The 13,079-nt window shown below is 44.2% G+C and overlaps 1 protein-coding gene across 3 annotated transcripts in view; it reads right to left on the reverse strand.

Annotated features, from left to right (window-relative positions):
• Nucleotides 1-13,079, reverse strand: part of CFAP47 (cilia and flagella associated protein 47) — a 313,997-nt gene that overhangs the window by 198,043 nt on the left and 102,875 nt on the right. For all 3 annotated transcript variants that reach the window (XM_069971016.1, XM_069971013.1, XM_069971015.1), the window contains exons 32-33: nucleotides 12,450-12,531; nucleotides 9,402-9,536 (exon numbers count right to left, since the gene is read on the reverse strand). In XM_069971016.1, the coding sequence (XP_069827117.1) occupies nucleotides 9,402-9,536; nucleotides 12,450-12,531 (217 nt within the window). The remainder of the gene's footprint in view (nucleotides 1-9,401; nucleotides 9,537-12,449; nucleotides 12,532-13,079) is intronic.

Here is a 13,079-nt window from a genome sequence, read left to right on the forward strand (position 1 = left end):
CTTCCTGGATTAAATGGTGATGTCACGACCCGACTCCCAGAGATGTGCTGGCTGTGGCTGCTGGAGACGATGATGGCAGAGAGATGCTCAGTGTACCTCCAGTGCCCTGAGTCCCTCAGTGTCCCCCTGCCATCATCCTCTCCAGCAGCCACAGCCCGCACAGCTCTGGAAGTCGGGTCGTGACATCACCATTTTATCAAGGAAGTAGTGCCTTGATGCAATAGTAAGTGCAGGGGAAAAAGCACTTTGTGTGCATTTCCCGTAATAAGTGTATATTGGTGATTTGTATAACTTTTGGGGGGCAATGCTATACTTTAATAAAAATTTTGCCGAACTTCTCCTTTAATATACTAATAGGATTTACTTAAATGTGTTTCCTCATCTCCCCACATTCAGATCAGTACCGCTATCACTTCCTGGTTTGGTGAGGGGAGAGATGCAGCAATGCTGAGCTGAATAAGCTTGGCATAGCTGTGTCTCTGACATTACACGTCCCTGTAGACATGTGGGATGTTAGAGGGAGATAAAGAAGAAGCAAAAACATACTTACCAGGTCCCAACCACCCGAGTCTTGTCACTACCTGGCCCCGCTCATAGACCAGAGATTAGTGATCGGAATTCTAGGCAAAGAACTGTCAACTCTACAGTAACAGAGTATGGTCAAAATGCTAAACTAAGCAATTCTGCTATTGAAAAACAATGTTTTTTTTTGTTTGTTTGTTTTTTTAAATTCAGTTCAATAACATTTGCTCCTTTCCTAGACCTAGACATGAATCTTTTAATTATTATCAGGTATAGTATGGAGTACGCAATTCTATATTAACTATACCCCATCCCCATTCCCACCCCCCACCCCCTCCCCTTGGACACCATTAAAAAACAATGTTTAGTTTTGCATTATCTACAACCTATTTAATGTTACACAGAAGAGAATATTTCTATAGGGTATATTTACACGTACAGTATCACAGCAGATCTTGCGACGCAGGTTTCGTGCAGTGTAATCAGCTTTTATACTGATTACTATCAAAGTCAATGGCACTCCATTCTTGCCACAGATTTTCTTTACACTGCGAGAATATAGTGCCATAGACTCTCCTCTCCCTTGAAGGGACATTTTAACTTCTGAGAAGTGTTTTGTTTTTAACTTCTATGTTCTAGTTTAGGCAATGTTGACAATACAATAAAAAAAAAACAGAAAAGGCATCCACTTTTACTATTTAAAAAGATGTCCATTATTGCTGCAATTTAATATATGTCAATGCAATGCATTGAAGTCTATAGAATGACGGACGTCCAATGCACATAATGGATTAAATAACAGGCATCTGTGCGGATGTCAAAATTATGATCATGACAATTATTTTCGGACATCTTTTGCAAACCGTTATTTTTTGGTTGTTCACACACAGTTTTTCTTTTTTCCCCATCCTTTCACCATTTTTACAATTAAATTTAATGGACTTTTAGATTAAAGACACATCCAAAGGGCAATTAGTCCCCCTGAACTAGAATAATGTACCAGCAGCTGTCATTGTACTGACGGGCGGCAAAACAGCTAAATGACTGACGCCATTTTTTTCATTGAAAAAATGGAGAGGAAAAAATATAGTGTGAACATTTCCTATCACTGAACACAAAAACTTTTTCTTTTTCCATTTTTAATGTGACTGCTAAGTGGTTAACCCCTTGCCTCCGCAGCCTGTTTTGGCCTTAATGACCAGGCTCATTTTTCAAAATCTGACCTGTCTCACTTTATGCTCTTATAGCTCAGTGATGCTTTAACGTATGCTAGCGATTCTGAGATTGTTTTTTCGTCACATATGGCACTTTATATTAGTGGCAAAATTTGGTCATTACTTTGTGTGTTTTTTGTGAAAAACATCAAAATATCATGAAAAATTTGAAAATTTTGCATTTTATGAACTTATGAAATTCTCTGCTTCTAAAAAAGGAAGTCATAGCACATAAATTAGTTACTAAATCACATTACCAATATGTTCTCTTTATTCTGGCATAATTTGGGAAACATATTTTACTTTTTTAGGCTGTTATGGGGCTTAGAAATTTATTAGCAAATTATCACATTTTCATAAAATTTCCAAAACTGATTTTTTTAGGGACCAGTTCTTTTTTTAAGTGGGTTTAGGAGGCTTGTATACTGGAAACCCCCATAAGTGACCCCATTTTGGAAACTAGACACCTTAAAGAATTAATCTAGTGGTATAATGAGCATTTTAACCCTACAGGGGCTGGAGGAAAGTATTCACAATTAGGCCTTAAAAAAAATCGAAAATTTTAATTTTCCAATAATATATATGTTTAGATTAAAGTTTCTCCTTTCCAAAAGGAACATGAGAGAATCTGCACCCCAAAATTTGTAACGCAGGTTCTCTTGAGTACAACGGTACCCCATATGTGGGCGTAAACCACTGTATGGGCACACAGCCGGGCTCAGAAGGGAAGGAGCGCCAATTAGCTTTTTTAAAAAGTTTGAGCGCCAGGTGCGTTTGCAGTGCCCCTGTAGTGTCAGCAGAATAGAATCCCCCCAAAAGTCACTCCATTTTCGAAAGTACACCCCTCAAAGAATTCATCTTGGGGTAGGATGAGCATTTTGACCCCACATGCATTAGAGGAAAGTATTCAAAATTAGACAGTAAAAATGAAAAACACGAATTTTTCCAATAATATGTTCGTTTAGTTTGAAATTTCTCAATTTCACAAGGAAAAAGAGAAAAAAAGTACCCCAAAAATTGTAACGCAGGTTCTCCTGAATACAACGGTACCCCATAGGTGGGCGTAAACCACTGTATGGGCACACAGCGGGGCTCAGAAGGGAAGGAGCGCCAATTAGCATTTTCAGTGCGGATTTTGCTGAAGAAGTTTCTGAGCGCCAGGTGCGTTTGCAGCGCCCCTGTAGTGTCCGTAGAAAAGAACCCCCCCAAAAGTCACCCCATTTTGGAAAGTACACCCCTCAAAGAATTCATCTTGGGGTGTGGTGACCATTTTGACCCCACAGGTATTAGAGCAAAGTATTTAAAATTAGACAGTAAAAATGAAAAACTCGATTTTTTCCAATAATATGTTCGTTTAGTTTAAAATTTCTCAATTTCACAAGGAACATGAGAGAATCCGCACCCCAAAAATTGTAACGCAGGTTCTCCTGAGTACAACGGTACCCCATATGTGGGCATAAACCACTGTATGGGCACACAGCGGGGCTCAGAAGGGAAGGAGCGCCAATTAGCATTTTCAGTGCAGATTTTGCTGAAGAAGTTTCTGAGCGCCAGGTGCGTTTGCAGCGCCCCTGTAGTGTCCGTAGAAAAGAACCCCCCCCAAAAGTCACCCCATTATGGAAAGTGCACCCCTCAAAGAATTCATCTTGGGGTGTGGTGACCATTTTGACCCCACAGGTATTAGAGGAAAGTATTCAACATAAGACAGTAAAATTGAAAAACTTGAATTTTTCCAATAATATGTTTGTTTAGTTTGAAATTTCTCAATTTCACGAGGAACAGGAGAGAAGCTGCATGCCCAAATCTGTAACGCAGGTTCCCCTGAGTAGAACGGTACCCCATATGTGGGCATAAACCACTGTATGGGCACCCAGCCGGGCTCAGAAGGGAAGGAGCGCCAATTAGCATTTTCAGTGCAGATTTTTCTGAGTTTCTGAAGTTTCTGAGCGCCAGGTGCGTTTGCAGAGCCCCTGTAGTGTCAGCAGAAGAGAACCCCCCCAAAAGTCACCCCATTTAGGAAAGTACACCGTTCAAAGAATTCATCTTGGGGTGCAGTGAGCGGTTTGACCCCACAGGTATTAGAGGAAAGTATTCAAAATAAGACAGTAAAAATGAAAAACTCGAATTTTTCCAATATATGTTCGTTTAGTTTAAAATTTCTCAATTTCACGAGGAATGGGAGAAAAAATGTACCCCAAAATCTGTAACGCAGGTTCTCCTGAGTACAACGGTACCCCATATGTGGGCATAAACCACTGTATGGGCACACAGCCGGGCTCAGAAGGAAGGGAGCGCCAATTTGCTGGAGCAAAACCGCAGCTAGTAATGGTTATTAGAATAGCGCAGTTACTAAAATACAATAAAAAAATTAGATTACAGGTAATGTGGGGTGGTTACGGATAATCTGGGGTGGTTATGGGCAACCTGCGGTGGTTACGGACAACCTGCGGTGGTTACGGGCAACGTGGGGTGGTTACGGGCAACGTGGGGTGGTAACGGATAAACTGAAGTGCTTATAGGTAATCTGGGATGGGAACCTGTAACGTGCGGTGGTCGGGGGCAACGTGCGGTGGTCGGGGGCAACGTGCGGTGGTCGGGGGCAACGTGCGGTGGTCGGGGGCAACGTGCGGTGGTCGGGGGCAACGTGCGGTGGTCGGGGGCAACGTGCGGTGGTCGGGGGCAACGTGCGGTGGTCGGGGGCAACGTGCGGTGGTCGGGGGCAACGTGCGGTGGTCAGAGGCAATCTGGGGGGAATTACATGTGATTAGGGGCAACATGGTGTGGTTACAGACAATCTGCGGTGGTTATGGGCAACATGGGGTGGTTACAGACAATCTGTGGTGGTTACGGGCAACCTGGGGGGGTTACAGACAATCTGCGGTGGTTATGGGCAACATGGGGTGGTTACAGACAATCTGGGGTGGTTACGGATAAACTGAAGTGCTTATAGGTAATCAGGGGTGGGTACATGTAATTTTGGGTGGTTACGGCAATCTGGTGTGGTTACGGGCAATCTGGAGGGGGTCACTGGCAACGTGTGTGAGTTAGAGGCAACGTGCAGTGGTTACGTGCAATATGGGGGGGTTACGGGCAATCGGGGCTGATTACGGACCATCTGGAGGGGCTCACTGGCAATTTGGGGTGGTTACAGGCAACGTGCGGTGGTTATGGGCAACGTGCGGTGGTTATGGGCAACGTGCGGTGGTTATGGGCAATGTGTGGTGGTTAGAGGCAATCTGGGGGGAATTACATGTGATTAGGGGCAACATGGGGTGGTTACAGACAATCTGCGGTGGTTATGGGCAACATGGGGTGGTTACAGACAATCTGTGGTGGTTACGGGCAACCTGGGGGGGTTACAGACAATCTGCGGTGGTTATGGGCAACATGGGGTGGTTACAGACAATCTGGGGTGGTTACGGATAAACTGAAGTGCTTATAGGTAATCAGGGGTGGGTACATGTAATTTTGGGTGGTTACGGCAATCTGGTGTGGTTACGGGCAATCTGGAGGGGGTCACTGGCAACGTGTGTGAGTTAGAGGCAACGTGCAGTGGTTACGTGCAATATGGGGGGGTTACGGGCAATCGGGGCTGATTACGGACCATCTGGAGGGGCTCACTAGAAATTTGGGGTGGTTACAGGCAACGTGCGGTGGTTATGGGCAACGTGCGGTGGTTATGGGCAACGTGCGGTGGTTATAGGCAACGTGCGGTGGTTATGGGCAACGTGTGGTGGTTAGTGGCAACGTGTGGTGGTTAGTGGCAACGTGCGGTGGTTAGTGGCAACGTGCGGTGGTTATGGGCAACGTGCGGTGGTTATGGGCAGCGTGCGGTGGTTATGGGCAGCGTGCGGTGGTTATGGGCAACGTGCGGTGGTTATGGGCAACGTGCGGTGGTTATAGGCAACGTGCGGTGGTTATGGGCAATGTGTGGTGGTTAGTGGCAACGTGTGGTGGTTAGTGGCAACGTGCGGTGGTTAGTGGCAACGTGCGGTGGTTATGGGCAACGTGCGGTGGTTATGGGCAGCGTGCGGTGGTTATGGGCAACGTGTGGTGGTTAGTGGCAACGTGTGGTGGTTAGTGGCAATGTGCGGTGGTTATGGGCAATGTGCAGTGATTACGTGCAATCTGGGGCGGATACGGGCAATCTGGGGCGGATATGGGCAACCTGCGGTGGTTACGGGTATTTTGGGGGGCTAGGGGTAATCTGGGAGTAGAGTGCAATAATTACTATAATAAAAAGTGTGTGTTTTATTTTTTTGTATGTTTTTCACTTTTTGTACTTTATACATTAATTTTCACTGTATTACTAGGATTACTGTGATATTTTCTATCACAGTAATTATAGTTCAGTGACAGAGACCAAATTGGTCTCTGTCACTTAAAATTTTCTGAGATAACTGATTCTGGAGCGCATGCGCACTTCAGAATCAGCCTGGACGTCGAGGAGGACGGAGCTCCGTGGATCAGGTAACGTATGTGGGGAAGGGGGGGTGACTGGGGGACGGGGGTGACAGGGGGGGTGGGGGGCGACTTGGGGGGGGGGCACGGTGACACTTTTTATCCCCTGTCACCAATGATTTATGGTGACAGGGGATAAAAAGTGCTGATCAGCACTGGGAACAGGCGATCGGCGGTATATAGTATATACCGCCGATCGCCTGCTCCGGGACCACACGGGGGGGGTCCCGATCACTGCCCCATGCTCTCCGCTACCTCCGGTGGCGGAGAGCATGGGGCTTTGATCACTAATTAATTTCCATCCCTGCGAACAAACATCGTTTGTTCGCAGGGATGGGGGCGGCCATCTTGGATCTGATGGCCGCCCGGGTAGGGTGATCGGGGGGCTGATCTGGGGTCTGAGGGGACATTTTTCATCTCCCCCCACCGTGGATTCACGGTGGGGGGAGATGAAAGCTATCGGCGGCGCCGGTAATGCCCGGTACCGGCGGATCGCCGCTAAAACGGTAGTAGCGGCGAACCGCCGGTATCGGAGGACGAGGGGAGGGGGCCGGGGGACACAGACTGAGTGGCGGTGGGGGGAGGCAGCGTTCTGCAGCCTCCCCCCGCCGCCCGATCGGCGGGGGACACTGAATCTCCCCATAGACGCTGCGGTCGCATTGACCGCAGCATTTATGGGGTTAACTGCCCGGGGGGGAGCGCGGCTCCCCTCCGGGCAGTGGCAGCAGGAGGAGGCTGTGTGACACAGCCTCCTCCTGCTGCCCGATCGCATCTAGGGACAGAGGGGGGAGGCAGGGAAAGCATGACGTCCAGGGACGTCATGATGCATTCTGCCACTGCTTTTCATGACGTCCTTGGACGTCATATTGGGGGAAGGGGTTAATGAACCATTTTTCCCTTCTTCTAAACCAGTCATGTCGAACTCTGGCCCGCGGGCAAAATCTGGCCAGTGGTGCCATTATTTTTGGCCCGCCATGCTTTTCCATTGTTGTGTTAAATCTGGCCCTCCTTATGTTGCAGCAGATTATAATATGGGTTGTCCGGATGGCCGCTCAGACCGCCCATATTATAATCTCATAGGCCACAGGCTACTATATAAGAGACTATTTTAGGGACTGGCTTCTATATAAGTCACTATTGGAAAGGGCTGGCTACTATATAAGAGACTATTTTAGGGACTGGCCTCTACATAAGAGACTATTGGGAGGGCTGGCTACTATATAAGAGACTATGGGAGAGGGCAGGCTACTATATAATAGACTATGGGAGAGGGCTGGCTACTATATAAGAGACTTTTGGAAGGACTAGCTACTATACAAGAGACTATTGGGTGGGCTGGCTACTATATAAGAGACAATGGGAGAGGGCTGGCTACTATATATGACATTATTGGGAGGGCTGGATACTTTATTGGGCACTATTGGAAGGGCTGGATACTATATACAACACTATTGGGAGGGCTGGATACTATGTAAGACACTATTGGGAGGGGGGATACTATATAAGACACTATTCGGGGCTGGCTACTATATGGGACACTATCGGTGGCTGGCTACTATATTAGGCACTATTAGGAGTGCTGGCTACTATGTGGGGCTCTTATAGTAGGCCTGGCCAGTATGTGGGGCAATATTGGGGGGGAGGGACTACTACATGGGGTACAATTGTGGGATTACCTACTGCCTGAAGGATATATTGGGTAACTACCATGTGGAAACAATTACTTTAGGATAGGCAGTGCCAGAAACGCCACATGCACTCTTCATTAACCAATAGCTGCACCAGGACGTTACTGAACGTCCTCGTGCCGCTATGGGAGTTCAGAGGGGGGTCGCGCGGCGACCCCCCTCTAAACTGCCGCGATCCTGGGTGCCGCATGTAGCCCAGGATCGCAGCTATTAGCGGCACGGTCCGATCGCCGTGCCCGCTAATTAAGTACTTAGAAGCAGCTGTCAAAGTTGACAGCTGCTTCTAAATACTTGCTAATCTCCATACCTGGTGGTCTAGTGGGGGGATCGCCCCCCTGCGGCGCGATTGCGGGGGGGCGATCCCCGCATCCATCCCGGGCCGGGGTCTGCGCCGTAATGGCGCTGATCCCGGCTCGGCATTCTATTGCTTTTGGCTGCAGCAGCCAAAAGCAATAGAACACCGATCTCATGGATTCATGCAGTATAACTATACTGCATGGATCTCTATGAGAGATCAGAGTGCATATACTAGAAGTCCCCCAAGGGGGCTTCTAGTATATGTGTAAAGTAAAAGAAAAATGTATTTTTAATAACACAAAATCCCCTCCCCTAATAAAAGTCTGAATCACCCCCATTTCCCCACTTTATAAATAAAAATAAATAAATAAATTAATAAACAAACATGTTTGCTATCACCACGTGCGTAATCGCCCGAACTATTAATTAATCACATTCCTGATCTCACACGGTAAACGGCGTCAGCGCAAAAAAATCCCAAAGTGCAAAATTGCGCATTTTTGGTCGCATCAAATCCAGAATAATTGTAATAAAAAGCGATCAAAAAGTCTTATATGCGCAATCAAGGTACCGATAGAAAGATCACATCATGGCGCAAAAAATGACACCTCACACAGACCCATAGACCAAAGGATAAAAGCGCTATAAGCCTGGGAATGGAGCGATTTTAAGGAACATATATTTTCTTTAAAAGGTTTTAATTCTTTACAAGCCATCAAATCAAATAAAAGTTATACATGTTACATATCGTTGTAATCGTAACAACTTAAGGAACATATATAATGAGTCAGTTTTACCCCAGGGCGAACGGAGTAAAAACAACCCCCCCCCCCCCAAATAAATTTCACCACACATATATTTTTTTTCTGGTTTCCCGGCACATTTTAGGCAAAAATTACATCTGCCATAGCAAAGTACAATTAGTTGCGCAAAAAATAAGGGCTCATTTGGGTCTCTAGGTGGAAAAATGCAGGCGCTATGGCCTTATATACACGAGGAGGGAAAAACGAAAACGCAAAAATGAAAACTGGCTGTGTCCCCTAAGGGTTAAATATCAAGATTGGCCTGCGACTTTGTCCAATTTTTTTAATTTTGGCCCACTGTGTATTTGAGTTTGACACCCCTGTTCTAAGCAAAGATGTCAATTTGGTAGAAGGTAGTTTGTATCCATTGTGTAAATCTATAAACCATACATAGTAATCATTAATGGGCCTCTTACCTTGTATATCTGTAAGAGTATGTCTGTCCATACACGTTTACTCACAGAATGAAACGTGCTATTATTTATATGAAGCAAATTATCTGTAGGATCCGTCGTCTTCCTGTTTGAAGTCTGAAGTTTCTGAATCTGAAGCTTTAAAAGAAAAAGAAAAAAAAAACTAATTACCAGTGAGAGGAAATGAGTGTGAATGTCACGGCTTGTTCTGTAGGTGTTGTACTATGTCAATTTGTTTAAGACATTAAGAAAATGTCTTCCCATTGGACTTTTCTATGAGGCTAATGCAGTCTGATGTAATATAAATGGTCTGAGTCTATCTAATTATTTATCAATCTACATAAAGTAATGTATGCTGACTGGAGTGGAAGATAATGCCAAAGAAAAAAGTAATGGTGAATGAAATATTCACAGAGGTTAAGATACAGGCTAAACTGATGTAACTACAGATGTGCAATACTTTAGCTTGACATTTAAGACACACATTTTAGTATAAATTTGAAGGTAAGAAAACTAGAAAGGCTTAATATACAAGATTTATAGAATATCAAAGCATCTGGGATATCATATGATCATGTCAATGCCACAAAAGATTTAACATTGATCCCAGCTGTAAATGGCATCTTGTATGCAGTTACACGTCTAGGATAAGCTGAGTAAAATAATATTATTAAATACCCCTTTGCTTAGTCTGCCAGCTTCTAATAAATTCTGCAGCGGTATGCGTATGCTTGTGCGTGACTCATGCTCTATGTCCTTGCTGTCAGGGCTCTGCCATGCACCGTTCCCTGCACTACAGGAGCACGTGGCAGGCCCTCTAGTTGCACTGATGGCGTCCATGACAAGAGGCCCATGCTACTCCCCAGCGGGGCGTCCCAGCTGCATATTATATTGCGATTGCTGACTGGCAGGTGCTGCTGCCAGTCAGATCTAGAGTACTGGGGGAGGCCGGGGTCCCTGCCCCAATCAGGACTTGGGGCCAGGACCTGAGCTCCCTATAGCTTCTGTCCCCCCCCCCCCCCGTTTCTCCTTGCCTGCGATAGAACCTCAGTACATGAGTGTACCTTGACTTAGTAATTATCCTGATCCTTTTCCTAGTTATCTGATTCTGGTTTCTGGCTTACTGACTTCCCCTCTGACTTGCAATTCTGCACTTTACCAACTGGCTGTTGCCGACCTTGCTTTATTGTGTTTTGCTTGTCTTGTCTGCGTTTTATGTTGCAACTGTTCAAGTTAGGGACTGTCAACCAGTTATCTGCTGCCATTTAGGGCAGTAGCGGTAAGCAGGCAAGGACAGCAGGGCAGGTGTCAGAGCTAGGGCTTCAGCTGTCCTGTGTCCTCCAGTCCCATCCGTGACACTTGCATTGATGATAAGGGGTTAAACATTTGTAGACAGGCACAGTCCTGTTCTTTAGGCACTGGCTGGGTGAAAGCATGGGGCCTGATCTTTATGGCTATTTATTGATTTCTCTGTTTATATTAGCCAACTTTGTTTTAGTAACCTCTGATAAGGCCTGTGTGAAACACGTATTGGAATGCTTGGCAGTGTGGGGTATGGTTGATAATTACTTTATGGATTAATGTGATTTTTTTTGCCTTATCCTAATTTTTTGTTATTTGTTTGGTTTGTATTTATTCATATGCAATCTAACTCATGGGATATTATGTTTTACTTAATGATCATTACATAAAAAAAGCTCTGAAATAGAATTTGTGACTGTAAAACATTTCCCTATTAGAGTTGTATATTTCTTCTACCTTTCTGCTTTTAGTGAGAAACACTGAACTGATTTGATGAAATTGCATCTAATAGCCGCATATTGTAACAAAGTACATGTCAGTTGCAGGCATCAATCCTTAGAATTCTTACCACTGTCCGTGTAGTAATTCAAGCCGAAACAGCTGGCAACAAAAGCGAAGAATCAAGAGCTCTTTCCTTGAGCTCTAATAATTTTAGTGTTTGTCACTAGAAAAAATGTAGTTACCGGCAGAGAGTCCTTGTGAGCGCCTATTAGAGGATATTTTTAGAGGAACCGGGTAGTGAATATTGTTTGATATATTTTATAGTCAAATATTAGTGGCTGCATTATGTTTTTTTTCATCTCAAGCATATAACCAGCATTAAATCAGTGACATGTAAATGTATAGGTATTTTCTATAGAACAGATAGTAGAAAAAAAGATTTTTTAAAAGAAATTAAATAACAGTATGTTATCAAGTGCGGTAGAAGAGGCACTCTATCCTGGTATGTGTGTAAGGACTTCTTTGGTTAAAAGCTAGCGGAAATGTTGACCTTCCTTGAAGTCTATAGAGTTGGTAGTTTGGGGAAGTAAGTCTATGCAAAATAATGCCTACACCATTGAGTGGGTAGTCATTTATTATCAATATAAATGTCTGAACTTTGCAGTCACTCAACATTATTGCCAATGGGAAGCAGGTAAACAGCTTTTTCTATTGACCGACTATAATGTAAAGAGACCTAACATGGCCCCCTCTCCATCTTAAGTGTCACAGTGGTAAGACCCCATGAGCAGCCATTTATGGCATATCATATTGATATTATATAAACGTCTGTAATGGATAAACCTCATACCAAGTAAGGTATGGTATTTATGTGCCTATATACTTTAGTGAAAAGTGTCCCTCTCAACTCCCCTCTGCTTGATCTGAAATGTTTGACCCTTTTGTTCTCTGGGAGATAAACCACCAGAGCTGTCTGGTAGTGTTTTTATTCCCTCTTGTAATTCACAACACATGAGTGTTTGACTGTAATGCTTAGCTGACAACTACTGAAGGTGTATGGGCACCTTAAATCACTAAAATTGATTGATAAAGTGCGACCTACAGTATGTGACTTCCACTATTAACCTGAGCAAGTTAATGGGGCAATCAGATATTATTAAAAAGAGCATTATTTTATGTTTTCTATATTATGTAAGTTTTCACTTAACTACTGCTTTTGAACTCTAAAGCATACTTGTCAGCTTTATTGGTGTTCTTTTCTTTATTCTGTATATATCTTATGGTTACTTTCTTGGTGCAAGAACTTACCTGTACATGCATCCATCTTTCATAGTCAAGAGGCTCAAAAAGATATTCAGGTTTTATGTGAGAAAGAGACGCTCCCTGATTTCTGTTTAAAAGACATCAAAATAGCAATATGTAAACTGTAAATACAGAGTATTATGCATATAATTTAGGCCACATATTAGGTGAACGTTAGAAAAGTTTGCAGATCTACAGACTATATAATGTGTGTGAAGGTGTCCAGACTACCCTGATGGCAGATGATGGATTTCATATGCATACGCCAACACGTGGTGTTTGGTATTGAGAAAACATTCATACGCGTAGGCCAGCATGGATCAGCCAACAACTGCATGGCCACCATTAATAACCATTTATCACATAAAGTTACACATTTATAATAAACTCCAGTTAGCTCAAGTAATGCCTTCCAGTGGTTATCATAGTACCCCTTTATTCCTAAAAGTTGTGCAGTTTGGGCTTTTTAGTGCTGTATCTTCCAGTCCTGTCCCTACTGTTCCCTTGCTTCTGCCTTCAGGGACATTATGCCTTACATCAGCTCAGTGGAGTGGGCTTGCATCTGTCTAGGAATTCAAGTCAACGTCCCAAACCTATGGCATCAAAGTCTATTGACCAATTCAATACTTCAGTGAG

This window comes from Dendropsophus ebraccatus, chromosome 5 (genome assembly GCF_027789765.1).
Source record: "Dendropsophus ebraccatus isolate aDenEbr1 chromosome 5, aDenEbr1.pat, whole genome shotgun sequence".
In the NCBI taxonomy this organism is placed as follows: domain Eukaryota; kingdom Metazoa; phylum Chordata; class Amphibia; order Anura; family Hylidae; genus Dendropsophus; species Dendropsophus ebraccatus.